Source organism: Megalops cyprinoides, chromosome 6 (assembly GCF_013368585.1).
Source record: "Megalops cyprinoides isolate fMegCyp1 chromosome 6, fMegCyp1.pri, whole genome shotgun sequence".
NCBI lineage: Eukaryota > Metazoa > Chordata > Actinopteri > Elopiformes > Megalopidae > Megalops > Megalops cyprinoides.
In genome coordinates this window covers 2626604-2653495 of record NC_050588.1, presented here as the reverse complement: position 1 = coordinate 2653495, position 26892 = coordinate 2626604, and the positions used below count along the sequence as shown (strand labels likewise).

The window sequence follows — 26892 nt, the reverse complement described above, 5'->3', positions numbered from 1 at the left end:
AAAATGTACGGCATGTAATCCTCGGGATATGGGTCAGTGCCAAAAGCCTTACACCGTATTGCTGTCCTGGATCTATAGCATCCAACGGTATTCACAAATTGTACACAGAAAGGTCGATTAGCCCTTTCACGCGTACCGTCAAACCGGTGTGATTAGAACACTAGATTGGAAAAATTCTAGCTAATGTTAGCTGTGAGGAAACAGTAATTTAACATTACAAAGTATAGCAAATGCGGTGGTGAAAACTATGAGAAGGTCAATAACGCTAATGAAAACATAACAAACGATGTAACGTAACACTTGCCCTACATAGCATAAAACAAGTCACATACGAAAGGGTTAACAGTCCTCCATTAAAACATTTGCTTCATTATTAATGACTGTAAAAGTACAAAGCACAAATTTGAACTGGAGTCTGCATATCACTGTTCCTGTTAATGTTCATCTATTTTTCTCTCTCTGTCTCTTTCTGTCTCTATCTTCTCTCTCTGTCTCTCCAGCTTACTCACACTGGGGATCAGGCTGTGGGGTCTCTGGTTCTGCCTGTCAGAGAACTGCTCTCAGAACCGGGCCTGGTCCTGGACTGCTGGCTCAATCTGGATGGGGCACTTTTTGAGAGTCAGATTCTCATGAGAGCTGAACTCAAGGTCAGATCCTCCTATAGTGTACTCTACAACAGATTGTAAAGATTAAGAAGCAAGGTTATGTCTCACATCCGTTACCTCTACTGTAATACTGCTGCTGCTATGACCACATACACTTGCACCTTCATACCATACTCACTGTCTATCTCCATCCTTTATGGATCTTTACAGTGATACTGTGGATGTGTGCTGTTTAGTGGTGGGTGGGACCAGGGAGCAAGTTTTGAACCGAGGTTCTCACTGCTTGCTGCCAACCCCTTATGGCCAGCGTCGTTGCCAGTTGAGCTAAAGGCAAATTGCCCTTAGCCTGTCAGTAACAGCGCTACTTAACCAGGTCTCGGGGGAGTGACGTAGCTGCTGCAACCGCTCGGCTACCTGCTACCCGCTACCTAAGGCTTTACGCAGGACTCACACAAGCTAATCACCTCAGCTCTGCTACACTCACTCCTCTTTGACCTCCTCTGACTCCTCAGCGACCACTGGCGGCCAAGCTGTGCTTTAGCCAGTGATCCGAGTCATGGCACCAATGTAACGGGTGGTATCTTGCTGCGTTGTGTATTAGATGTTACGTGGGTCGGTGAGCGAGCGAGTTTCAAACCGAGGTTCTCACTGCTCGCTGCCAACCCCTTAAAGCCAGCATCGTTTCCAGTTGAGCTAAAGGCAAATTGCCTTTAGCCTGTCAGTAACATCACTACTTAACCAGGTCTCGGGGGAGTGACGTAGCCGCTGCAACTGCTCGGCTACCTGCTACCCGCTACCTAAGGCTTTACGCAGGACTCACACAAGCTAATCACTTCAGCTCTGCTACATGTGGATGTGTGCTGTTTTAGTGGTACGAGAATGTATCTGAATGTGTGATACTGTGGGTATTAGCTGTTTTAACAGAATGAAGATATGTTTGAATTTGTGATTCTACTGATAGATTCTTTATAGTGGTATGAGAATGTACAGTATTTGTGTTATACTGTGGAAGTTTGCTGTTTTACTTGTATGAGAATGTATTTGTGTTATACTGTGGATGTGTGCTGATTTAGTGGTATGAGAATGTATTTGAATGTGTGATACTGTGGGTATTAGCTGTTTAAACAGAATGAAGGTATATTTGAATGTGGGTTTCTACTCATAGATGATTTTTTAGTGGTATGAGGATGTATTTGTGTTATACTGTGGATGTGTGTTGTTTTAGTGATATGAGAATGTATTTTAAATGTGTTTGGTGTAACAGATCCTGGATTCTAAGATGGTGCAATGTGGTAAGGTTGAGGAAGAGCTGGTGAGAGCCCCAGACAGCACCGGCATTGCTGAGGGGAGTGAGGAGGTTGACTCTGTTACCCCAAGAAAAGAGGCTGTCTCAGCGGCTGATCAGGAGCAGGTCCCTGTCCTTGGGGAAACTGAGGAGAGATCAGCTGCTGATGTCTTCCCTAGTGGGGGCAGTTTGGTCCCTATCCCTCCTGACACTCGACCCCTACACAGCTCTCCTGACCCCAGCTTTGCAACTGAGGTGAGACACAGAGCGTGTGTGCAGGTTATCCAGTGTTTACACAGCTGCACTGAGTGAATGGCATAGTGTTGTAATATGAGACTAAAACAATGACGTAGAATATTACACAATGCCATGGTGCAGGTCAGGTCTGTAAATGCCAGAATGCTGTGGTGCAGGTGAAATTGTCTTGCACATGCTCGTATTCAGGCTGCAGTAATGGTGTGCATCCTGTAGGGGGTGCTGCGGATTCACCTTGCCGAGGCACAGAATCTGATTGCCAAGGACAACCTCATGGGGGGCATGGTGAAGGGTAAGAGTGACCCCTACGTCAACATACGCGTGGGAGGCGTGACTTTCTGCAGTCGTGTGATCAAGGAGAACCTCAACCCCACCTGGAATGAGCTGTATGAGGTACAGAATAATACAGTACGAATCATGTAGTTATAATGAAGTTAGAAAAAATAACCAGTTTTTTGAACTGTGAAATTTATGTGAAGATTTTGCCAGTGACATTTTGGGTGACTTCCCAGGTGGTTCTGACCCAACTACCGGGACAGGAGGTCCAGTTGGAGGTGTTTGATAAAGACATGGATAAAGATGACTTCCTTGGGAGGTGAGTTTACAGTAAACATTTAAAGTGTGTGAATGACATACATGTTCTTGATTACTGCATTTATGTAGGAGTGTGCCAGAGTCCAGATAATAAAGATATCTTTGATCCTTGAGTCCAAATCCCAAAAACAGCTGTTTTTCTACATGGGTTTTTATCTCTGCTGGAACTCACTGTATTTATACTTACTATACCCAGGCTATGAAAACGCAATTTACTCTTTCACTATTTAGTGTGGTCACCAAAAATGCCACTTTTTTTTACATTGTTCAATTTTTTAAATGATCTCTAAAACAACTTCATTAGAGATAATGAGGTGCATAATAGTACCTCTGGCCGATATGCGGAAAAGTGCTTCCATTGCCTCCATTATGATGTTTAAGGGAGGAAATCCCAATCCTATAACACCTTTGTGCCTTTGCAGTTTCTAAACATGATGATGGGTTTGCACTAAGACTGGTGGTGCTGATAAATAAAACCGAGTTCAGCTAAAGCAAAGCTATAGAATGTTTTTACAGATGCACTTACTGTTTTAAGATAGTATCACTTAACTCCCTGATATAATGGTATAATGGTATATGTATGTATATATGGTATAATGAGAAAAGGTCCACTTACAGAAAGGCTGTCTCAATTACATCTGTAAATTGTTAGATTAATTCATTTCTGGTGTTGTTGATTATCCCAGAACTGTAAGATTGGAAGAAAATATCCAGGTATAGCATGCATTAGTGTTTCAGCTGTTGAGAGTTGCTGGTTATAAAGTTGATGGTAGCAGTCAGGTTTGAGGTAGTCTTGTATCATTTTGTTTTCAGGTGTAATATCAGTTTGAGTGACATCACCTCCCAGTACACTGATCAGGTGAGGTCATCTGTCTCTTTCTCAGTTGCTTAAATGTAGAATGTGGTAAGGATAATATGTATTTTACAGCATAACGGGTTGTATTTCTCAAACTATTACAGTGTAATGGAGAAGTTTGTTGTTTACTTGTGCTCTACAGAGACCTTTAGGAGCACTTAAAAGGAGAATCTCATGCTTAGATACTCATTTGTGTGCTCTTGTATCATAGTATATTGGAATACGTTTGTATTTACCCCTTCTGCCCTGTGTGTGTGTGTTGCAGTGGTTCACTCTGAAAGATGTGAAGTCGGGCCGTGTTCACCTGGTGCTGGAGTGGTTGCCCACAGTGGTAGACCCTGTGCGACTGGAGCAGGTCAGTCCATCCTCTCCCTGTTCAGTTACAGTGTCCATCTCTTACTGTATCAGCAGGATGAATGTCCTTTGCCGGTTGAGGTTGTGGATTGACAGCAGGCTGTTTGTGTGAATGTGCTTGGTCCAATCCTCAGGTGTTGCAGTTCCAGACCCAGCAGTCGTATCAGAACAAGGCTGTTCCCTCTGCTGCTATCCTGTTTGTGTACCTGGAGCGTGCTCATGCCCTGCCTGTGAGCTGACATTCCCACAGTTCCTTTCTGTCCTCATAGTTGCACTGATGTGTGTAGTTGTGCGCTTGCTTTGATACTGTGTGTGGATTTACTTTGGTATGTGTGTGTGTTCAGCTGAAGAAGAGCGGGAAGGAGCCGAGGGTGGGGGCGGAGCTTGCACTCGGAGGAACCTCCTACAGGACAAAGGTATGATCTTCCATAGAGCAGTTCTAAGCAATCGCTGACTGACTGTGACATCAAATGGAAAACAATTATGCTTGAAGCTTTTACATGTAAGATTAGCAATTGAAACAGCAGGTACTTCAGTAACAAAGCTGTTGCTATTAATATTGTTAATTCAATTCACTGTTTATTAGAAATGGTTACTTCCATAGCTGTTCAGTATGAGTGGTATCTTCATGGTATAAGATGATAATGACTGTATTAATGCAATGGCTAACTGATGTACCTCCTCTAATCTCCTCTCTCTCTCTCTCTCAAGGTGTGTGACCGTTCCACTTCCCCTCAGTGGGACGAGTCCTTTTATTTCCTGGTTCGTGACCCCAGAAAGGACACACTCATTGTGAAGGTGAGAGAAAAAGTGCAGACTTGTGTGTGAGTGTGTGCGTATGTATACTATACAGGCATAGAAATCCAGATTATGAGCTGTAATATATCAGTTTCTGTATCAGTGCATAATCCAGACTGGGGTCTGCCTCTTGGGTACCACTTGGATACCATTAAAGTTTATCTCTCTCTCTCTCTTTCTCCCTCTTTCTTTCTGTCTGTCTATTTCTCTGTCTCCCTGTCTGTCTGTCTCTCTCTCTCTCTCTCTCTCTCTCTCTCTCTCTCTCCAGCTCATTCACACTGGGGATCAGGCTGTGGGCTCTCTGGTTCTGCCTGTCAGAGAACTGCTTTCAGAACCAGGCCTGGTCCTGGACTGCTGGCTCAGTCTGGATGGAGTCCCTCCTGAGAGCCAACTTCTGCTAAGAGCTGAGCTCAAGGTCAGACACAGAAACAGACACACACATGTACACACATACACACACACTTGCACATATGCAGAATAATACATGTTTACATGTTACATGTTGAACATGTTAAGTGACACTGAATTGCACATACTTGTTATGCACTTCTGCTGAAAGCTGAACTCAAGATCAGACACACAAACAGACAGACAGACACTTACCGAATTGCAAATGCTACTTAATGAATTTACTGATTGAATATGGACAGTTCTCATGGAAAAGTACAGATTCTGAAAATGTGTGATAAATGGCCACCAGTGTTTTTAAATAGTGTGTAGTGCAGCATGGTTCTTCTAGTTTAGATTAAATAACATTGCAGCCTTGAACAAGTAGAGGACTAATCTATACTCTTCCCGGAGTCATTATAGTCTTAATCATGACATCACTGTAAAAGTAATTTGACGCTTTACATGAATGCGAATGGGACAGTGCTGCTGTTGCTGATTGGTAAGTGCTGTTTTAACATTGTGAGATTTTTTTTCAAACATCTGATACTATGAACATGTGCTGTATTAGCAGTATGAGATTCTATTTGAATGTGTCGTACTGTAAATATTGGTTGTTTTAGTACCATGAGGATATATTTTAATTTGTGATAATACTAATAGTGCTCTTTTAGTGCTATGAGAATGTATTTGTGTTATACTGAGGATGTGTGCTGTTTTAGTGATATGAGAATGTATTCGAATGTGTTTGGTGTAACAGATCCTGGATTCTAAGATGGTGCAATGTGGTAAGGTTGAGAAAGCCCTGGTGAGAGCCCCAGACAACACCAGCATTGCTGAGGGGAGTGAGGAGGTTGACTCTGTTACCCCAAGCAAAGAGGCTGTCTCAGCAGCCAATCAGGAGCAGGAACAGCACAGGGCACTGCCCACTGAGGGGTGAGTGACGCTAAGATGCAGGCAGCAATAATAGACATGGCACAGTACACATAGAGCGCCATAGATTTTCTGCGCTGCCTTTGGGCAAGCACATCCTCAGGTGTGCCAGGTCTCCTGAAGCACACCCTGGAAGATAGTGATGTACCATTGACAGACTCAATGCCACTGATTCTTTTGGGTGTTCCCAGGACTAATGAGCAGGATGCTCCCAGTACGCCAGCTCTGGAGGCTGGGGAGGGATCAGCTGCTGAGGTTGTCCCTGGGGTAGGCAGTTTGGTCCCTATCCCTCCTGACAGTCGACCCCTACACGCTTCTCCTGACCCCAGCTTTGCAACTGAGGTGAGACACAGAATGTGTGTGCATTTTGTCCAGTGTTTACACAGCTCCGTTGAGTTAATGGTACAATATAGTAATATGCAACTAAAACAATGACACAGAATATTACAAAATGCCATGGTGCAGGTCAGGTCTGTAAATGCCAGAATGCTGTGGTGCAGGTGAAATTGTCTTGCACACGCTCGTATTCAGGCTGCAGTAATGGTGTGCATCCTGTAGGGGGTGCTGCGGATTCACCTTGCTGAGGCACAGAATCTGATTGCCAAGGACAACCTCATGGGGGGGATGGTGAAGGGGAAGAGTGACCCCTACGTCAACATACGCGTGGGGGGCGTGACTTTCTGCAGTCGTGTGATCAAGGAGAACCTCAACCCCACCTGGAATGAGCTGTATGAGGTACAGAATAATTCAGTAGGAATGTGAGTTATATTGAAGGTAGAAATATGAAGTGTTGTTTGTCGACTTTTTGGCTGTGTAATTTGAGATGCAGTCATAATGCCTTTTACACTACTGTAGCTACTGTCGTAATTCATCTCAGGATGTTGATAATGATTTTCTGGTGCTTTCCCAGGTGGTTCTGAGCCACCAGCCAGGGCAGGAGGTCCAGTTTGAGCTGTATGATAAGGACATGGATAAGGATGACTTCCTGGGAAGGTGTGTGTTTTGATAATAATGTGTGAGTGACCTTTGTATTATTTATATTATTTATGGATGCATATATGTATGGTTACATCATAGTTGGCATAGTGAAAAATGCTTGTTTGTTATATTTTCATATTTACTTTGGAACAAGTGCAACATTTTTGCTACAGTTTGCATACATTTTCATACAGTTAACTTTTGGGAAAAGGTCAAAGCTGAGAGCTGGGAGGTCACAGTGTCCTTTTTGTGTTGCGTTGCGGTGAAGTCCTGCCAGATTCCAGATCTGAACCTCAAGATTTCATGAAAGCTGAATTTTTTGACTCCAGGAAGATCTGAGCTGTATACTGAAATGGTTACAGCAACACACTGTCTCAGTATCCATTAACTCAAACACTCTCCTGTCACTTTCTCTTTCGGAGTTATTCGTTCTGACTGTTACCTAATCCAGAGGTGACAGCCCTCCTTACGGCTAGCATATTTAAAAAATTATACAGACCTATATCTGCAGCTTGCTGCAGTTCAGCTGGATAGGTCAGTGAGAGGCTGGATTTCGTATGACAAGTAAAACAAATGAATGGAATTTTTTACTACAAAGTAAAAACTTTGTACTCAAACATAGTAATCTAAGAATACATTTATAATTTTGAAAATAGCCCAAGAAAAAAACAGTGTGCTCCTTGTATTTGTGACAATGCAGCTGTCAGATCTGATGTAATCATGTCTCCTTGCATTTGTAGGTTTAAGATCAGTCTGAGTGACATTATCGCCTCCCAGTACACTGACCAGGTTTGTCTGTCTGTTCACTTTCTCTGTCTGTCTGTCTTTCTGAGTTTTGCTCCAATGTATCAGAATGCTTTTGTGTTGTGCACAGACTAATCATGGTTCAGTTGTTTTAAATTCATGATAATTTCATTCAGCTATAGCTGACAAATGAATTCAAACGAAAGTAAAAAGTACAGCTGGAGTGCTCATACGTAAAATACTTTAACTAGGGCCCCCGAGTGGCTCAGCTGGTGAAGATACTCTGAGAGCTGTGTGATAGACTGACTGGAATTCCACAGCAGGGGCGGGTGGGGGGGATGGGGGTGCGCCATTGGCATTGCCCAGCTGGCAAAAGGGTGGTCGTACATACAGCCATGGTTCTTCATCTCACTGCACATCAATATCCCCTAGTCATTAATGAGATGACTTTAGGTTGCTGAGTTGTTGTCTTTGATGGATGTGGCAGTCCCCCAGTTGTCATTGGCTCCACTGCTGTGGCTCTGTGGGGTTTGTAGTGAGTGATAAATGTTGGCCATGGGCGAGTCTACGTGAGGACCTCACAGGCTTTGTCTCAGCACCTCCTGTGCAAGAGTGGGAAGTGTGGCAGTGGGGTGACCTTAATTCTCAATTACTGACTCCAAAATCAAGGAAAAAATAAAAAGCTGTATTAGCCAATACTTTAGTAGCTAATGTTGCTTGATTCATGTTTTATGAACACAGAGAGGATGAACTAAGTTAAAATGAGACAGATACCCACATTCACTGTAACAGCCATTTAAGCAGGTAGGTTTACAGGGAGTACAGGGTCACAGCTGAGATGTAGTAACTTTTATTCCCTTGCGTGTAACAGTGAGTGTACCTAGCAACTGCCAAAAAAGATATGCAGGTTTAAGTATTAAGGAGTTGGGGTCTGCACTATACACATCAAGTCTTGAGATTTTAGGAGGGTGTAATAGATTAGAGAAAATCTAATCAGGGGATCTGCACAGTTTGCTATGCAAAGAGGGAAGAGGAGGCAAGTGGGGTATTATCCTTGATCATTTGGACAGCCAGACAATCCTGAAACTAAACTAGAATACAACAGTCAACAGAGGTGTCTCATCGAGGAGGGATGATACAAAATAAATGGAAGTAGGTGATTATCTGGACAGTCCTGTACATTTGACTTAAGTTCTTGTAGGTCTCCATATATGGAATAATAATGGCTTCCAGTAGGTGTATAGTTTATAGTATGGAGTGATTATAGTATAGTATAGATATAACAGTAGACTGTGTACATTGTAAAGAGGCACTGAGAGGGCAGAGCAGTTGAAATGTTACGGCACCTCTGTGGGTTGTTCTTTAATTGGTTGTTTCAAAAAGGGGAATGGTTTATATACAGGTGTAACTTGTATTGTAGATTCTGTAGTGCCAGGTATCTCAATGTATTTTTGTTTGTGTATGAGAGTGTATGGGAATGTGTCTGTGAAATGTCCAAGTTATTTGCGTATTAGCATGTTTATATGTGTGTATTTGCCTGTTTCCTGTGTGTGTGTGCGTGTGTGTGTGTGTGTGTGTGTGTGTGTTGCAGTGGTTCACTCTGAAAGATGTGAAGTCGGGCCGTGTTCACCTGGTGCTGGAGTGGTTGCCCACAGTGTTAGACCCTGTGCGACTGGAGCAGGTCAGTCCGTCTTCTCCCTGTTCAGTTACAGTGTCCATCTCTTATGCCCCTTTTCCACCAACATGAACTACGTGCTAGTTCTGGGCTGGTGCTAGTGCCAGTTTGGAGTTGCTTTAACTTGCAAACCTTCTAAGAATGGGTTTGCTTTTCCACGGGCTAGAGAGCCACGTCATTACTTCACTGTATACGTCTGTATACGTCTCTGCTTTCCTGCTAGCGCCAAGCTAGCAGTGGTGGCTGGTGAGCTGGACACAGGGGAAGCCCAAACACTACCTTTAAATCTATCATTACTTTCAACCTGTTCCCCTTTATCCTCTTTGATTAACAATAAAACAAATAATTCACAGAATAGTCGACACCAGTCACGTAAATAGAGTAAATGATTATGTTCGGGAAACACCGCAGATTGTCTGTCGTTTGTGTGCTTGCGAAAGCTACAACATGAGATTAATTAACAAGGATGGCATTTATCGATTTAAATTACGTTAAATGCTCATGAAACATCACAGCTTTTGTGAAGTCTGTGTTCATTGCACTCAACCTAACCTAAAAGTTTATTCTCAGTAATTTAAATCTAAATTAAAACTAAATATAGCTCTGTTCTGTAATATGAATTTTGTAACACAAGAAAGCTATAATGCGACACATTTAAGAGAAAGCTTTGGGATTAGTTCCCACTTAATTATTCAAATTGCCAACAAAATTCTTGTTAATTCAGCAATCTCATGCTGTAGCTTTCACAATAGCACACAAATTTCAGACAATCTGCAGTGTTTTGGCATTGTTAGAAAGTAGCATGCTAACGTTAGCTACTGTTACCAAGGTTACGGTTGCTGGCTAGCTAGCTGTTGGTCAGCTAACATTACCCAAGCAAGCATAGCTACTAATTTCTCACATCAATGTTATGTTCGACATTCATATCATTGATGTGAGAAATTAGTAGCTATGCTTGCTTGGGTAATGTTAGCTGACCAACAGCTAGCTAGCTAGCCATTAATGTTACTTTCGTGACATTGATGTGAGAAATTGATAGCTCGCTAAACAGCTAAGAAATACATAGCTGGCTGGCAACAAGGTGAAACATTTAAAAAATAAAACTGTTTTTTCTTCTTCTTTTTAGGCAGACTAGACGCTACACTAGCTCTGGTTTTTTAAAAATGGTGGTCACAAAGTTTTAGTTGGACTTATTGGTCACGATAATCCCACCCCCAGCCCCTGACGTAGCGGTTCTTTGTTCTAGACCAGCAAAGAATCTAGACGCGAAGAACTGGTTCGAGATTAGGCACTGGCTCAAAACCGCCCCTCAAACTGCCTTGGTGGAAAAGGGGCATTACTGTATCAGCAGGATGAATGTCTTTTGCTGGTTGAGGTTGTGGATTGACAGCAGGCTATTTGTGTGAATGTGCTTGGTCCAATCCTCAGGTGTTGCAGTTCCAGACCCAGCAGTCGTATCAGAACAAGGCTGTTCCCTCTGCTGCTATCCTGTTTGTGTACCTGGAGCGTGCTCATGCCCTGCCTGTGAGCTGACATTCCCACTGTTCCTTTCTGTCCTCATAGTTGCACTGATGTGTGTAGTTGTGCGCTTGCTTTGATACTGTGTGTGGATTCACTTTGGTATGTGTGTGTGTTCAGCTGAAGAAGAGCGGGAAGGAGCCGAAGGTGGGGGCGGAGCTTGCACTCGGAGGAACCTCCTACAGGACAAAGGTATGATCTTCCATAGAGCAGTTCTAAGTAATCGCTGTCAAGTGACAGCATTCATACATTTCTTAATAAAGCCATGTAAATAAAAAGTTATAAAATTTATATGCAATTAGTGACACTTTCCAAGAGTACTCATATTATCAGTAATCTCATTAATAAGTCAAATTTTATCTTTAGATTGATAACAACCGTGGCTGTTCAGGTTATGAGTGGTATTTTTATGGTATAAGATGATAATGACTATATTAATGCAGTGGCTAACTGATGTACCTCCTCTAATCTCCTCTCTCTCTCTTTCAAGGTGTGTGACCGTTCCACTTCCCCTCAGTGGGACGAGTCCTTTTATTTCCTGGTTCATGACCCCAGAAAAGACACACTCATCGTGAAGGTGAGAGAGGGAGCAGAGTCTCCATCTGTGTGTTTGTGCTATTTGTGTTGTGTATTTTTGCATTTTTTCTTGAAAAATTTGAAGTGGCCATTTGAAGCATTGACTTGTCATGTTTACATTTAATGCACTGAATTTTGATACTGATTTTAAAATGTACGGCATGTAATCCTCGGGATATGGGTCAATGCCAAAACCCTTACACCGTATTGCTGTCCTGGATCTATAGCATCCAACAGTATTCACAAATTGTACACAGAAAGGTCGATTAGCCCTTTCACGCGTACCGTCAAACCGGTGTGATTAGAACACTAGATTGGAAAAATTCTAGCTAATGTTAGCTGTGAGGAAACAGTAATTTAACATTACAAAGTATAGCAAATGCGGTAGTGAAAACTATGAGAAGGTCAATAACGCTAATGAAAACATAACAAACGATGTAACGTAACACTTGCCCTACATAGCATAACACAAGTCACATACGAAAGGGTTAACAGTCCTCCATTAAAACATTACATTTGCTTCATTATTAATGACTGTAAAAGTACAAAGCGCAAATTTGAACTGGAGTCTGCATATCACTGTTCCTATTAATGTTCATCTATTTTTCTCTCTCTGTCTCTTTCTGTCTCTATCTTCTCTCTCTGTCTCTCCAGCTTACTCACACTGGGGATCAGGCTGTGGGCTCTCTGGTTCTGCCTGTCAGAGAACTGCTCTCAGAACCAGGCCTGGTCCTGGACTGCTGGCTCAATCTGGATGGAGTCCCTCCTGAGAGCCAACTTCTGCTAAAAGCTGAACTCAAGGTCAGAAACACAAACAGACACGCACACACACACACATACAAACTAACACATATGCAGAATAATACATATTGACATGTTACATGTGACACTGAATTGCAAATACTTGTTATGTGCACAATGATTGAAAATGGGAAGTAGAAAAGGAAATATTTCTTAAAATGTAGGATAAATGGCTTCCAAGCTTTGAAAATACTTTTTGTTGTACTGTGGCTTTCCAGTTTTGAGTGTAAGAAACATATCTTTGACCAGTAGAATTGGGATAGTAGGAGATGTTTTTCCACAGTTACTATAATACAGTAAAAGCATTATACTACCATGATACTATTTAACAGAGTACCTGCATACAACACACATACTATTTTAGTGGTATGAGATTATAGTTGTGTTATACTGTGGATGTGTGATATGAGAATGCATTATAAATGTGTTTGGTGTAACAGATCCTGGATTCTAAGATGGTGCAATGTGGTAAGGTTGAGGAAGCCCCAGACAGCACCAGCATTGCTGAGGGGAGTGAGGAGGTCGACTCTGTTACCCCAAGCAAAGAGGCTGTCTCAGCAGCCAATCAGGAGCAGGAACAGCACAGGGCACTGCCCACTGAGGGGTCAGTCATAGATATACATCGTCTTTCTTGAGTATTTCATAACATAATGACAAAGATGTGCAAAATCTTACTAAGGACTCGCAGATACATTATTATATTAGTGTTTCTACTAAACTCTGTGCTCAAATTTTAGTCGTTTCTCTTCTTGATCACTGTAATTGCCTCTTCTCAGATCTCTCTAGTGGCTCCCTGCCACAAGCCACTCCCTTACTAACTTCTCTATTGGTTCCCTGTCAGAAACCACTCCCCTTCTGATCTCCCTTATTTAGCTTCCTGTTACTTTTCCACGTATGTTTGCCGATCTGTTTGTCATATGAATATGTTGTTACACTTAGTTTGGCTGACAGACTCAGAGCCACTGATGCTTTTGGGTGCTCCTCTTTGTCCCCAGGACTGATGAGCAGGACGCTCCCAGCGCTCCTTCCTGCTTGCTTGTCTCTGCCCCTGTGGAGACTGAGGAGGGATCAGCTGCTGAGGTTGTCCCTGGGGTAGGCAGTTTGGTCCCTATCCCTCCTGACAGTCGACCCCTTCACACTTCTCCTGACCCCAGCTTTGCAACTGAGGTGAGGCACAGAGCGTGAGTGCAGGTTATCCAGTGTTTAGACAGCTGTACCAAGTTAATGGCACAATATAGTAATATGCAACTACAATAATGACGCAGAATATTACAAAATGCCATGGTGCAGGTGAAAGTGTCTTGCACATGCATGCATTCAGGGTTCAGTAATGGTGTGGTCAGCAAAGATCAGAGTCAGACTGTGTGTGGAAGCATGTGATTCAGGATAATGGGATTTAAATTTCACAGGTAGTTATGTGCTGCACACTGATGCACGGGCTTAAATATTGCTAACATTCAGTTGGAGTCACAGGATTCACTCTTAAATAATCTGAATATATCATTCAAAACTGATACTCTACTTTTGTTAAGTAGATCATTAGCTCACCAGGGCGGGACTGTTTAAAACATTCTTGCTCTATGTGCCATGTAGCAGCCAATAATGTAATAACTACCGTTAATGTAATAACTGCCAATAATGTAATAATTCTTCAGTTCCTAATGTAATAAAAGTCGATATTGTAATAACTGGCCAATAATGTAATAAAATTTCTGAACCAATAACGTAATAACTTTTTCGCATAATGTAATAAGTTATTAAAAAACTTATTACGTTAAGAAAAATTATTACGTTATTGGCAGTTATTACATTAACGGTAGTTATTACATTATTGGCTACTACAGTGCAGAATCCATAACATTGTTTTCCTTTCTTCAATGTGGTGAGGTTGAGGAAGAGCTGGTGAGAGCCCCAGACAGCACCAGCACTGCTGAGGGGTTTGAGGAGGTTGACTCTGTTACCCCAGTGAAGGAGGCCTTCTCAGTGGCAGGTCAGGGGCAGGACCAGTGGAGGTCACTCCCAGTACAGTGGTGAGTTAAAAAGTGTGTCCTTTTTCAGAGGCGAAATACAGCATTGCTTATGTTTGCCTGTGGGTCAGTGACAAACACGTTAAGCCAAACCCCCGGCAAGGTTGAGAGAACACAACCTGGGTTCAGTAGATGGTTGCCAAGGAAACCATCTTTCAATTTTGTGATGGACTGGATGTGACAGAGTAGCCAACACCCTGCCCCTTACGCTGAGTACCCATCAAATTACTGAGAGGCACTGTGCCGCTCTGTGGTGTTCCCCTCATTGATAATGATGATTTCCTGTCAAACCTGATCACTTTTTCATCAAAAATTTGTATGTTGGACAAGACTGAGGAAGTGACAGTAGAAATAAACATACTTAGTTCTGTGCCCAGAAAACATACTGGGGCTAATGTGAAGTGATTGAGAATGAGTGAATTGTAGGCATTCTGATAGGACTCTTCTGAAAAGGTGTGGCTGCAGGCTAATGCTATTGGAAACCCATTCTAGGTAAGATTAGAATTTGACTGGAAATTATGTGTTATAGGTAAATGGGCTCTGTAACACTGTCTGTCACACTGTTTTGTACAAATTTTTCAATGTGGTTTGATTCCCTTGTGTCTAGATGAAGATGTCATCTGAATGGCAGTACTGCTGTCATAGAGAGTGATGTACCACTGACAGACTCAGTGCCACTGATGCTTTTGGGTGCTCCTCTTTGTCCCCAGGACTGATGAGCAGGACGCTCCCAGTGCCCCAGCTCCTTCCTGCTTGCTTGTCTCTGCCCCTGTGGAGACTGAGGAGGGATCAGCTGCTGAGGTTGTTCCTGGGGTAGGCAGTTTGGTCCCTATCCCTCCTGACAGTCGACCCCTTCACACTTCTCCTGACCCCAGCTTTGCAACTGAGGTGAGGCACAGAGCGTGTGTGCATTTTGTCCAGTGTTTACACAGCTCCGTTGAGTTAATGGTACAATATAGTAATATGCAACTAAAACAATGACACAGAATATTACAAAATGCCATGGTGCAGGTCAGGTCTGTAAATGCCAGAATGCTGTGGTGCAGGTGAAATTGTCTTGCACACGCTCGTATTCAGGCTGCAGTAATGGTTTGCATCCTTTAGGGGGTGCTGCGGATTCACCTTGCTGAGGCACAGAATCTGATTGCCAAGGACAACCTCATGGGGGGCATGGTGAAGGGGAAGAGTGACCCCTACGTCAACATACGCGTGGGGGGCGTGACTTTCTGCAGTCGTGTGATCAAGGAGAACCTCAACCCCACCTGGAATGAGCTGTATGAGGTACAGAATAATTCAGTAGGAATGTGAGTTATATTGAAGGTAGAAATATGAAGTGTTGTTTGTCGACTTTTTGGCTGTGTAATTTGAGATGCAGTCATAATGCCTTTTACACTACTGTAGCTACTGTCGTAATTCATCTCAGGATGTTGATAATGATTTTCTGGTGCTTTCCCAGGTGGTTCTGAGCCACCAGCCAGGGCAGGAGGTCCAGTTTGAGCTGTATGATAAGGACCTAGACAATGATGACTTCCTAGGGACGTGAGTGCTGATGTGGTAATAGAGTGTCAGTGCTGGGTGTGTGTGGTAATGATGTGTCAGTTCTGAGGGTAGTAATGGTTTCTTAGCGACAGGTATGGTGTTTGATATATTGAAATTAGCAGATTATGAATATAACATGACAATTATAAAATGGCAATTTCGTACAAAATTGTCATTTTCTGTAATTAGATCAAATTTATATTTTGCACGACTACACATATGTTTAATATCAACCTATGATGCATAAAATCCCTGACATGCACATATATTACCCATATTGTGCTCTTGCTGTTTAACATGTTGATGTAATCTTGCATCTTTGTGTTCTCAGATTTAAAGTCAGTCTGAGTGATATCATCACCTCCCAGTACACTGACCAGGTGAGACCTTCTATCTGTCATATAATAAGTTAAAATATTTGATATTGACCACAATAAGGAAATGCTTTGTTTCTGATGTATTTCACCAAAAAAGAATTCAAAATGTTGTGTATCATATGCCATTTCAATGCTGTATATTTGTTCTGCAGTTCCAATATTTGTATGCATTTTTAAGAAAAGCTGGAAAGCTGAATACATTGGGTCTGCAATATTAAATTCATCAGGAAAGTATTTTGTTCCTAGTACATGCCTGAGTGTGTATGTGACACTGTTGTGTTGAGAGTGAACACAAAGCTGTGATAGTGCTGTATATTGTATCATACTGAATTTTCTTTCTTTTTAATAAAAGTACTGCCTAAATGACTTGTTATTGAAAGTTGATGACAAACTAATGTTAACTGAAAACACATACACGCAAGTGAAAACACATACACACAAAACTGCCTAAAACAGGTAATGAATAGCAGTTGATGGATTTACACTGTCATAGATGTGGTCTTGAGTGTGTTTGTATGTCTTTGCTCCCATAGTCCTTGACAGTGATTTAAAATATTTTCACCCTGGAAAATCCTTGAAAGTAGTTCAATATTCTGTCCTTGAAAAGGACAATTAAATTAAAAATCAAAATCTGAAATAAGTTCATGCTTACTTGTTAACTGACAAATGATGTCATTTGCTGTGAAGACTAGCAATGCCAGTGATACTGCTAATAGCTAGGTCACTGACCTGTGCATTGAATCCACCCCTGGAGGAATGATTTCTGACTGGAATTCACTGCCAATGGCAGCCGCAAGTGTCTGCGCAGATCCAAAACATTTTTAAATTCCCAGAAAATATTCTCTCCTACTGTTCCATCATCTCAGTTTCAGTGCTTTCCAGTAAGAAATAATCATTGGAAATCACATATTTAACCTTGAAATATCCTAGAAAAGTCATGGAAATTAAAGATCTCTTCTGTTTGCTGTGTGTGTGTGCGTGTATGTGTGTGTGTGTTGCAGTGGTTCACTCTGAAAGATGTGAAGTCGGGCCGTGTTCACCTGGTGCTGGAGTGGTTGCCCACAGTGGTAGACCCTGTGCGACTGGAGCAGGTCAGTCCATCCTCTCCCTGTTCAGTTACAGCGTCCATCTTTCTCTTACTGTATCAGCAGGATGAATGTCTTTTGCTGGTTGAGGTTCTGGATTGACAGCAGGCTGTTTGTGTGAATGTGATTGGTCCAATCCTCAGGTGTTGCAGTTCCAGACCCAGCAGTCGTATCAGAACAAGGCTGTTCCCTCTGCTGCTATCCTGTTTGTGTACCTGGAGCGTGCTCATGCCCTGCCTGTGAGCTGACATTCCCACAGTTCCTTTCTGTCCTCATAGTTGCACTGATGTGTGTAGTTGTGCGCTTGCTTTGATACTGTGTGTGGATTTACTTTGGTATGTGTGTGTGTTCAGCTGAAGAAGAGCGGGAAGGAGCCGAAGGTGGGGGCGGAGCTTGCACTTGGAGGAACCTCCTACAGGACAAAGGTAAGAGCTCAAGGTCCTTATGGCTAATCTGCACATTTCAGCTACCTATATGAGTGGGACTGTGAGTGAAACTGCTGTGAGGCTCACTGCACACTGCACTTCAGATGGCATTTAACTGTTTTTTGGTAGAGGTTATTTTATCCTGTTCTCAAAAAATGGCATGTATCTTGTGAAATGTACAGTAACTAATAATTCTTAAACTGTCTGCTGAAGCCAAGTAATGGACGCAGTCTACCAACCCACATACTGTTTGTTTGAGTATAGAATTTAAGTAATTGGTTTTCTAGATTTCTTACACAAGCTTGTGAAATTACTAGACTGAACAATAAATTAGTGGGTAATGAACAAATATTGTGAGGGAAACACATTATTGCTTCTTCAAAGTTCTAACTCAAAGATTATTGTGATTCGACTGAATTACAGCATTAGACAGTGGTTAGCACTCTAATGAAGTAATGGACAATGTCTTCAGTGGAGGCAGGTACTACCTTTAATTTAATATATTCATGATACATAATATAGTATTTTTATAGTATAAGATGGTAATGACTGTATTAATGCAGTGGTTATTTCATATACCTCGTTTCATCTCCCCTCTCTCTTTCAAGGTGTGTGACCGTTCCACTTCCCCTCACTGGGACGAGTCCTTTTACTTCCTGGTTCGTGACCCCAGAAAGGATATGCTCATAGTGAAGGTGACTTTCTGTGTATATATGTGCAACAAGAACTGAAAATAATTAACACTTGATTTGCTTTTCATTTCTATTAACGTTGAAGATGTTATGTGAGAGAGGAAGGATCACTGATAAGAAAATTATCAGTAAAATAGTCCATGTAAAATAGTCCTTCAGAAAGTCTGATGGTGATCATAGTATAATAGATAATAATGGTTAATGTATGGTTAATGTCTCTCTCTCTCTCTCCAGCTTACTCACACTGGGGATCAGGCTGTGGGCTCTCTGGTTCTGCCTGTCAGAGAACTGCTTTCAGAACCAGGCCTGGTCCTGGACTGCTGGCTCAATCTGGATGGAGTCCCTCCTGAGAGTCAACTTCTGCTAAGAGCTGAACTCAAGGTCAGACAGACACACACACACACACACACACACATGGAATCACAAATTCTCCTTATTATTATTATTATTATTATTATTATTATTATAATGTTGACATGTTACATGTTAAATGTGTAAAGTCACACTGAATTGCAAATACCTGTTGTGCACATAATGATAGAAAATGGAGAGTAGACAAGGAAATATTTTTCAACATGTAGGATAAATGGCTTCCAAGCTTTTAGAACGCTGTTTCTTGTACCATGGCTTCTCAGTTTGAGCTTAAGAAATATTTGACCAGTACAAGTGGGATCGTAGGAGACAATTTTACCATTTATTATAATACAGCACAGACATTATACTACCATGATACTAATTAACGTAGGAGTACCTGCATATAACACATCAATGCGATATGTGCTGCTTAAGCGGTATGAGAATGTATTTGTTTTATACTGTGGATGTGTGCTGTTTTAGTGGTATAACAATGCGTTTGTGTTATACTGAGGATATGTGCTGTTTTAGTGATATGAGAATGTATTTGTGTGATGCTGTGGTTGTGTGCTGTTTTAGTGGTTTCTTAACTACACAATTTGTGTGTTTTCTGTAGGCTTCCTGACTGATACTAATATTCTACCAACTGTGTCTGAATGTGTTTTGTACCTCAGATCCTAGATACAAAGAAGACTCTGCAACCCAGGGCAGTGCCCACCCAGGGGTGAGTCCTACTGACAAGAGTTATATTCTGATGTGACACTCTTAAAGTGGTCCTTGTGTTTATGGCACTGATCCCTGTGTGTCTGACAATGCTGTGTTTGTGTGTGTGAGACACTGATCCCTCTTTGTGATATTGATTCCTGTGTGTGACACTGATTCCTGTATGCATGTGACACTTATCACTGTGTGATTGCAGGGCTGGTGCACAGGTTAGGCTGTCCCTCTCTTACATCACTAAGGAGAAGAAGCTAGTCGTCATGATTCATGCCTGCAGGTCAGTCTGTCTGGTTCAGTACAGGCTGTCTTCTGACATGTCTGTGATATTAAGTCTCTATTCATTGTGTGTTTACTTGGAAGTACATCTCAGTCCATGTTTGTAGGCTTGTAGGCTTGACTTATCTTTCTCTGATTAGGCATCTGGCAGCCAGTGCCAAGGACATTTCAGAGACCTACATCTCCTTCATTCTGCTGCCAGACAAGAACAAGGTCACCAAGAGGAAAACCAGCACCAAAAAGAGAACTGTCAGCCCTGAGTACAATGAAAGGTAAGAGAATGGGGGAGGAGAAAGGGTGAAAGAGTGAGGAATTAGAGAAGGTGAAAGGATACAGGGTGTAGAGCAGGTGAAAGGGTGAGGGACACAGGGTATAGAGGAGGTGAAAGGTTGAGGGAGACAGGGTATAGTGGAGGTGAAAGGGTGAGGGAGACAGGGTGTAGAGGAGGTGAAAGGGTGAGGGAAGGGGTGGGGCAGGTGAACAAATGAGCGAGAGTGTGTAAGTGCTGCCTGTCCTCTCTCACTTTTTCTCTTGTGCAGGTTTGATTTTGATCTCTCTCTGGATGAGGCTCGACACAGACAGCTGGATTTGTCTGTCAAAAACAACGTTCCCTTCATGAGCCGAGAAAGAGAGCTCATTGGCAAGGTCGGTCACAGCTACACAGCCAGTAAAGTTTGAATCACATCACAATATCAGCACCAGCCATTTGTATTTTATGAGACTGGGTTTGGCACATTTTGGAATGACACTGGTATGTTCCGTCATGGTTATTTCTGTTTTTCCTCTGTGTTTTCCTTCCTTCACTTACCTGACTCTGTCCAACCTGTATCTGAGCATCACACTGTAACCCTCTATAGCTGTTTTGGATATTGAATTTATTGTGGAGCATTAAAAACTTGCTGCTGCAGTAATGTTCCCATTAAAAGTCACTTTATGGGGAAAAAGTGGTACAATGAGTATAGTCAAGGTGTTTTGAGTGCGTTGAAGCCGTTTCCTTTATTGAGCTTAACTGATGATTTGGTCAGTTACAGTATTCCCCATTTTCCCAAAGTCACCGTATTAAGGATTCTAAGGTCTACTGTTTTGTACTGGTGTTTGATTGTCTGTTTCCAAGCTGAAAATGGACTACAGTCACATGAATTCACTCTAATGACAATGGAGTACATATACTAATGCCGCTGTTTGGTGCTCTGTTTCAGGTACAGATAGGTCTGTCAGAGATTGACCTTACCTCAGGGGTCACACAGTGGTAAGTATGATTATAACTCAAGCAGCTTGGGCAGTGTAGTCCTGGTGAAAATATCAGTCCTCAGGAAAATAACAGTAAACCACACTAACCTACCATGTGCAGTATAGTGTGCTGTAGTCTCCTGTAGCAGTGTATTTACTTCGCCATGGTTTCCTAATGATTTCCTCATCTGTATATTTCAAGTTCTCCTTTTTTCCCTCATTTTTAGGTACGACTTGATAGAAGAGACCAACTAACTTCCTGCCACAGCTGCCATAATCATTGCTTTGCATAATACTGCCTCCCCCAGCCATGTGTGCGCATGCAGAAGAGTTTTTAAAATGTTATTTTACCACTATACTGCATCAGGTGGGATCACTCATGAGGGAGGAAGAATAATCTAACTGGATTAGTACTGTTATTATTAAAACTGCAGTTGAAGTATTCATGCATTTAAGACAGAGACTGGCATTCCATTTAACCAATACAATGCTTTGTCCTTAATTTTGAGGGACAGGTTTAAGCGTGTTTTCAGTATTTTTTATTGTTACATTGCATTTTCTGTGAGTTTCAGTTATTCTTAAACACTGGTGAAGATGCGTAGGAATTACAAAGTGGACCTTTAAGAAATGGTGCGGTGAGGAGAGTGTCGGTAGAAGGAACGTGAGAAGGGAATGAGTGTGCAAGGAAATGATATTGGGGGAAGGCAGGAGCAGATGGGCAAACACGGTCACGAGCAAAGAAGAAGGGCGCAGGCTTGAACACGATCACCAGCTGAGATCTGTTTGTGTGTATGATCTGATCACTACCTCCGAGGACCAGCCGGGCGTGGCAGAATAAGAAGAGCCAAGACAAGTCAATGAATAGGGTTCTGTGCGAGTTGAAGAGGAGAAAAGTCGGCTACTGGAACGAGAATTTGAGTGAGTCAGAGAAAAATGACCAAATGGCGATGTTGAGTGTAGTGTCTGGTAGGAGTTACACAGTAATCAACATCAATGAGTTGTAAAGTAAATGGGAGAGGCACAGGGAGGTGTCTGGTGTGACCCACCGGGGATCTGTTTGTTGGACACAGGAGCAGGAAGACTGAGGAGGTCAGTCTGAGTTTTTGAGTTTAATGGAAGGAATGCACCTTGGATAAATGCCACTTCAAATCATTCAAATGCCTTAACTGCATTTTCCACTATGTTCCCCAGTTATTGACAATGTTAGAATCATATCCACCTCAGTTGGTTAAGATGCTTGGTCTGAGCCCTATAGCTTGAACTAATGACAGGGAGCTCATAGAAGAGGAACAAATTGTCTTCATTCTGTCAGGGGTAGGGGTGGATATGTCTACAGGGTCTGCTTGTGTTACTGCTCTCATGCACCTTGCATGTGTTATTGGATCCCTGTGAGTTGCTCAGCTAACATTAGGAAGATGAGCCTCTCCTATCACTGTCTGCTTCCTGGTGCATTGGGGGACTTGTGTTGTGGAAAATAGCCATTGGCTGCATGCAAGTGTATTAGATATCTGTACTTATGCTGGGTGTATGCATAAAAAGGGGGGGGGGGGGCTTACAACTGAGTAATGGTTCAGGTTGGAGTCAAGTCATTTTTGGTCAGAAGTTGTTTAAATATTGTATACATACATGTTGAGATTAGCCATCTCAGGTTACTCAAAAAGACACATAACTGGTATGTCAGGTAAAATCCAGTACTCAGTGTTCAGACATAATGACACCAAAGTCCAGTACAGACAGGTGTTTGCAGTTTGTGTTGGACCTCTGTTGTTGGGACAGAAGCTGTGTAACTCATGAATGTCAAAGGTAGATGAGACAGTTCATATATGTAAAACTCTGTACGTTAAATCAGTTATTCATTTCAATCTGACAGCATATACTTTTATGTTTTTTTATGCTTTTATGTTATGATTGATGATTAATGTTGTGTTTGCTACCTTGTAATTTTGACATTCTATTTGTTATTCTTGCCTTATTGCTAACAAATTATGTGCAGTTTTAATGCTTTTAATGAAGACAGTGACAATAGAAGCAGTATGTATGTGTACACATTGTTGTAACACAATTGAAGGAGTTTGTTTAGTGTATTACAGTCAGTTGAAGTTAATGTCTCATTTGTATTCCAGCCTTTGCAAAGCACTTTGAGGATATTACAAAAAAGGCTATACACATACTTTCGAATCATACTTTTCAATCACTTTGCTTTTGTTTGCAACAAATTCACTCTTAATGGAGCCATCAATGGTATTGAATGGTAATCAGTACCATTTGCCATCTAAAGAATATTTTGCATTTGGATCTAGAGTACATCTGTATGCCCAAATGTAAGAGCTGCTTGTGTCGAATTAGTTTCACTGGTGTTGGAAATGTAGTGACGAAGTACTTTTCTCCGGACCAGTGTGTGTTTTACAGTGTATTGCTACAAGTGCATAGACACACATGCAGGGGTCTGTGTCACAGCTGACAATTAAACACAGTTATTTGCACTGCAGCACTGGTCAACTGTCTTTATTTTAAGGCTGAATCACAGTGAACCCAAACCAGGGGTACCTGGTTTGCTTAGTAGATATACATGATGCACATCATTAGCATTCTATGATTGGATGGCTGTTTAAAACATCCTTAGACATATACTGCGTCTGGACCATCTGATGTTTCTTTTCACACTGTCAGAAAGTCAAAAACTCATAAGCGGTGACAGCAGGCTAACAGTATTTCCACTCAGCAGGTTCAACTTCAAAAACATCATTGCACTGTGGCAGATGGTGCAACACTTCAAAGGCATGACAGCAAGCCCCTGGCTAATGCCCAATTTCATTTTGGAAGAGAGTGTAAGAATATTAGTCATAGGCATGGGAAAACTCTGGATACTGATGGAATTGAAGAGAGGAGCACCTTTCCAAAAGGATGCTGGCAAATAAGCTGCAATTAAAAGCTGCTGGACCCATTCACAGTGGAGCAAATATCTGGTGGAGGGGTACCTTTCACACTTACCAGGTGAAGCAGCTTCTCTTGCTGGGATATTTTAAGCAAAATAATGTTGATTGCTAGATTAAAAATCTGTTCAATCACCTCTCCATAACCATTTGGTGCTTGTCTTTCCAATGAAGGATGTAAATGCATAGCAGCACCCACTGAAACGAAAACAAACCTGAATAATGGCTGACAGGACTCCTTCCATAGATTGAAAACTTTGTTTTCATTAAACAAAAGTAGAAAATTAAGCAAAAATATTAAAACAAAAATATACTTAATAGCAGAAAATATGTGAACAAATATCAGTACAAATTTCAGTATTAAATCTTAATATTAACATATACTTCAAAAAATTAACATAAAATTCAAGAAATGATCTGGTTAAATAGAAAATTATCTCAGTGACCAAAATGAATAAAGCTGATTGTGTGTTTGATATAAACAATCAAGACAAAAGGTATTTTATCTGTACTGCATGCAGTTTACCCTTTGAAACTGGTTTAAGAAAGGACTGCTAGGGCAATATCAATACCTATCACCTTTTTCACTTTACTGATGGGTCATGCACAATATACAGTTTTACAGTTTCTAACTTTAAGGAAACATCTGTGCATTGCACTTTCAAGGCAGGTCTGTACATGGTCTATGTACTGCATGGAATTGTTTAAATGTGTATAGCAAGCGATCGAGAGAGATTTTTTTTATTATACACTTTCATTACATTACACTACATTCATTTAGCATATGCTCTTATCCAGAGCGATTTCCAGCACAAAGACCAAAGCGAAAGATGAGCAACAATGTCGGACCAGGCTAACAACACTCCCAGAGTGAGTGTGAGCATAACACTATTCAAGTCCTAGTACAAGTTATTGTGCAACCTGACTAGACAGCCTAAAAACAATGGAATCACTAGATCACAGCAGGGCCAGCCCGACGCATAAGCGAACCCCCGTTCGCTTAGGGCCCCCGTGGCTACCAGAGGGCCCCCAAGACCATTTGAAATGTCCCACAAGAGAGCTTGAAATGGTTTTTTTGTGATATATTATATTACGTCAATGGTAATCATACAAAAACACAATATTATGTTAACGGGCTGGCTAGCTAATACTACTGGTTTAATCAATTTGCTATATGCATGGAACGTTACTTAGAACTTCCAGAAAAAAATAAGCCAGCTCATAAACTTCTGGTGAAACATCACTTGTGGTGGCATTTTCAATTTTGTGAGGTAGCAGGAGCAGCTGTCCCTCAAACAGCGTTTTGGGCTACAGCGATTTGCAGGCTCTGACAGGGACATCCGTTTCTACACAAGGTATGTATCTTTTTAATAGCGTAAGTGAAATCCCAGTAATACGATAGTCTATATTATGTCACGTTTGTTCGCATGCGATCACCTATCTTCCTAATATAATATTTCTATTTCCAGGTTTTTGTCTTATGACCACCTGATGTGGTTTTGGCAGCTCATTGAACCATCCCTGCAATTCATGGTTCGAGTTACCAGAACAAGATCTTCAAACGGTGACTGCAAAGCAAAGTGCTGGCATGGTATGTTATTAAAATTTATTTTTGTGATTTTACCCCGTAACCATAAAGTTATTCATTTCACAGTAATATTCTACATTACGTTGTAGAAATATACAGCTAATGTCAGAATATTTTTTTAATATATTTCATATATCTGATACAGACACAGTCTTTATGGATGATTGACAAACTGTTCCTCTTCCTGAACCACCTTGCCCTTGGACTGAAGCAGAGGGACCTGGCTGACTGGTATGGGGTCCATCAATCTACCGTTAGCAGGATCATTCTGACCTGGAGCAGTTTTTTGTTTTGCGTTCTTGGCTCACAACAAATGTGGATGTCCCAAGACAAAAATAAGGAGCACTTGCCAGCAGAGTTCAAAGATTACCCAGACACTACCGTAATCCTGGACTGCACGGAGCTCAGATGTCAAACACCTATCTCTCCTTTACTCCAGAGCAAAGTGTATTCTAACTTCAAGTCCCACTGTACCCTGAAGGAAATGATTGGCATGGCCCCTCATGGTGCTGTAACCTTTGTTTCTCCCCTCTTTGCCGGCTCAGTTAGTGACAAACAGAGCAGAGTCAGGAATAGTTACTCTGCTTAGGCCGGATATGGCAATCATGGTGGACAGAGGCTTCCTTATGGATCACTGTGTGCCCTGTAAAGTGTACAGGCCTGCATTCCTAGCTGGGAGACTTCAGATGCCAGCGCACAAGGTCAGAGAGACCCAGTCTATTGCACATCTCAGAGTGCATGTTGAGTGCCTAATTCGTAGATTGAAGGAGCACAAATTCTTTGACATAATCATCCCCTAAACATGTTTGGAAACATTAACCAGCTCTATGTGGTTGCATGCCTCCTGTTAAATTACCAGAGTGCTCCACTTGTAAAAGCTTGGTCTAAGTAGGAGGTAGAATTAGACATAGAATGTTTTGCTGGGCCTAAAGGTGTCAAGATTAATGTGGAATGCTATTTAGTATTTAGTGAATTTCACTGTGTTAGATACTGCTATTGTTACATGGATTCATTGATGAAGATGATGGATTTATATCTCTATACTTCACACTGAGGGATTTGTACTTTTTTCTCTCTTTTTCAGTTTCACCCTTTCAGTTAATAAACCTATGTTTAAGTTTTTATGTTCATTGATGGCTTTAACTGTCACACAGAGTTGACTCCAACTGTCAAGTCACACTTTATATTATCACAGTGAAATTAGCAACCACACAGGAATAAAAGCAAATAATATATTTTAACAAAACAAACAAATGATATATTTTAAAAAGTGAGTACAATCACAGT

At 41.6% G+C, this 26892-nt stretch overlaps 1 protein-coding gene across 5 annotated transcripts in view; it reads left to right on the top strand.

Moving 5' to 3' along the window:
• The window catches only part of esyt1b (extended synaptotagmin-like protein 1b), a 47282-nt gene extending 24662 nt beyond the window's left edge, over positions 1-22620 (top strand). For 3 of the 5 annotated variants that reach the window (XM_036530888.1, XM_036530885.1, XM_036530886.1), the window contains 36 exons: positions 501-647; positions 1870-2145; positions 2362-2538; positions 2658-2740; positions 3553-3598; positions 3861-3950; positions 4084-4179; positions 4294-4365; positions 4661-4747; positions 5016-5162; positions 5895-6070; positions 6259-6409; positions 6626-6802; positions 6978-7060; positions 7786-7834; positions 9381-9470; positions 10893-10988; positions 11103-11174; positions 11473-11559; positions 12213-12359; positions 12800-12963; positions 15097-15274; positions 15491-15667; positions 15843-15925; positions 16257-16305; positions 17304-17393; positions 17531-17626; positions 17741-17812; positions 18421-18507; positions 18739-18885; positions 19533-19582; positions 19778-19855; positions 19995-20126; positions 20394-20499; positions 21054-21103; positions 21312-22620. In XM_036530888.1, the coding sequence (XP_036386781.1) occupies positions 501-647; positions 1870-2145; positions 2362-2538; positions 2658-2740; positions 3553-3598; positions 3861-3950; positions 4084-4179; positions 4294-4365; positions 4661-4747; positions 5016-5162; positions 5895-6070; positions 6259-6409; positions 6626-6802; positions 6978-7060; positions 7786-7834; positions 9381-9470; positions 10893-10988; positions 11103-11174; positions 11473-11559; positions 12213-12359; positions 12800-12963; positions 15097-15274; positions 15491-15667; positions 15843-15925; positions 16257-16305; positions 17304-17393; positions 17531-17626; positions 17741-17812; positions 18421-18507; positions 18739-18885; positions 19533-19582; positions 19778-19855; positions 19995-20126; positions 20394-20499; positions 21054-21103; positions 21312-21339 (3936 nt within the window). In that variant the 3' untranslated portion in view covers positions 21340-22620. The remainder of the gene's footprint in view (positions 1-500; positions 648-1869; positions 2146-2361; positions 2539-2657; positions 2741-3552; positions 3599-3860; positions 3951-4083; positions 4180-4293; positions 4366-4660; positions 4748-5015; positions 5163-5894; positions 6071-6258; positions 6410-6625; positions 6803-6977; positions 7061-7785; positions 7835-9380; positions 9471-10892; positions 10989-11102; positions 11175-11472; positions 11560-12212; positions 12360-12799; positions 12964-15096; positions 15275-15490; positions 15668-15842; positions 15926-16256; positions 16306-17303; positions 17394-17530; positions 17627-17740; positions 17813-18420; positions 18508-18738; positions 18886-19532; positions 19583-19777; positions 19856-19994; positions 20127-20393; positions 20500-21053; positions 21104-21311) is intronic. The other 2 variants (XM_036530889.1, XM_036530890.1) reach the window with 2 other exon arrangements.
• Positions 22621-26892: the final 4272 nt, after the last annotated feature.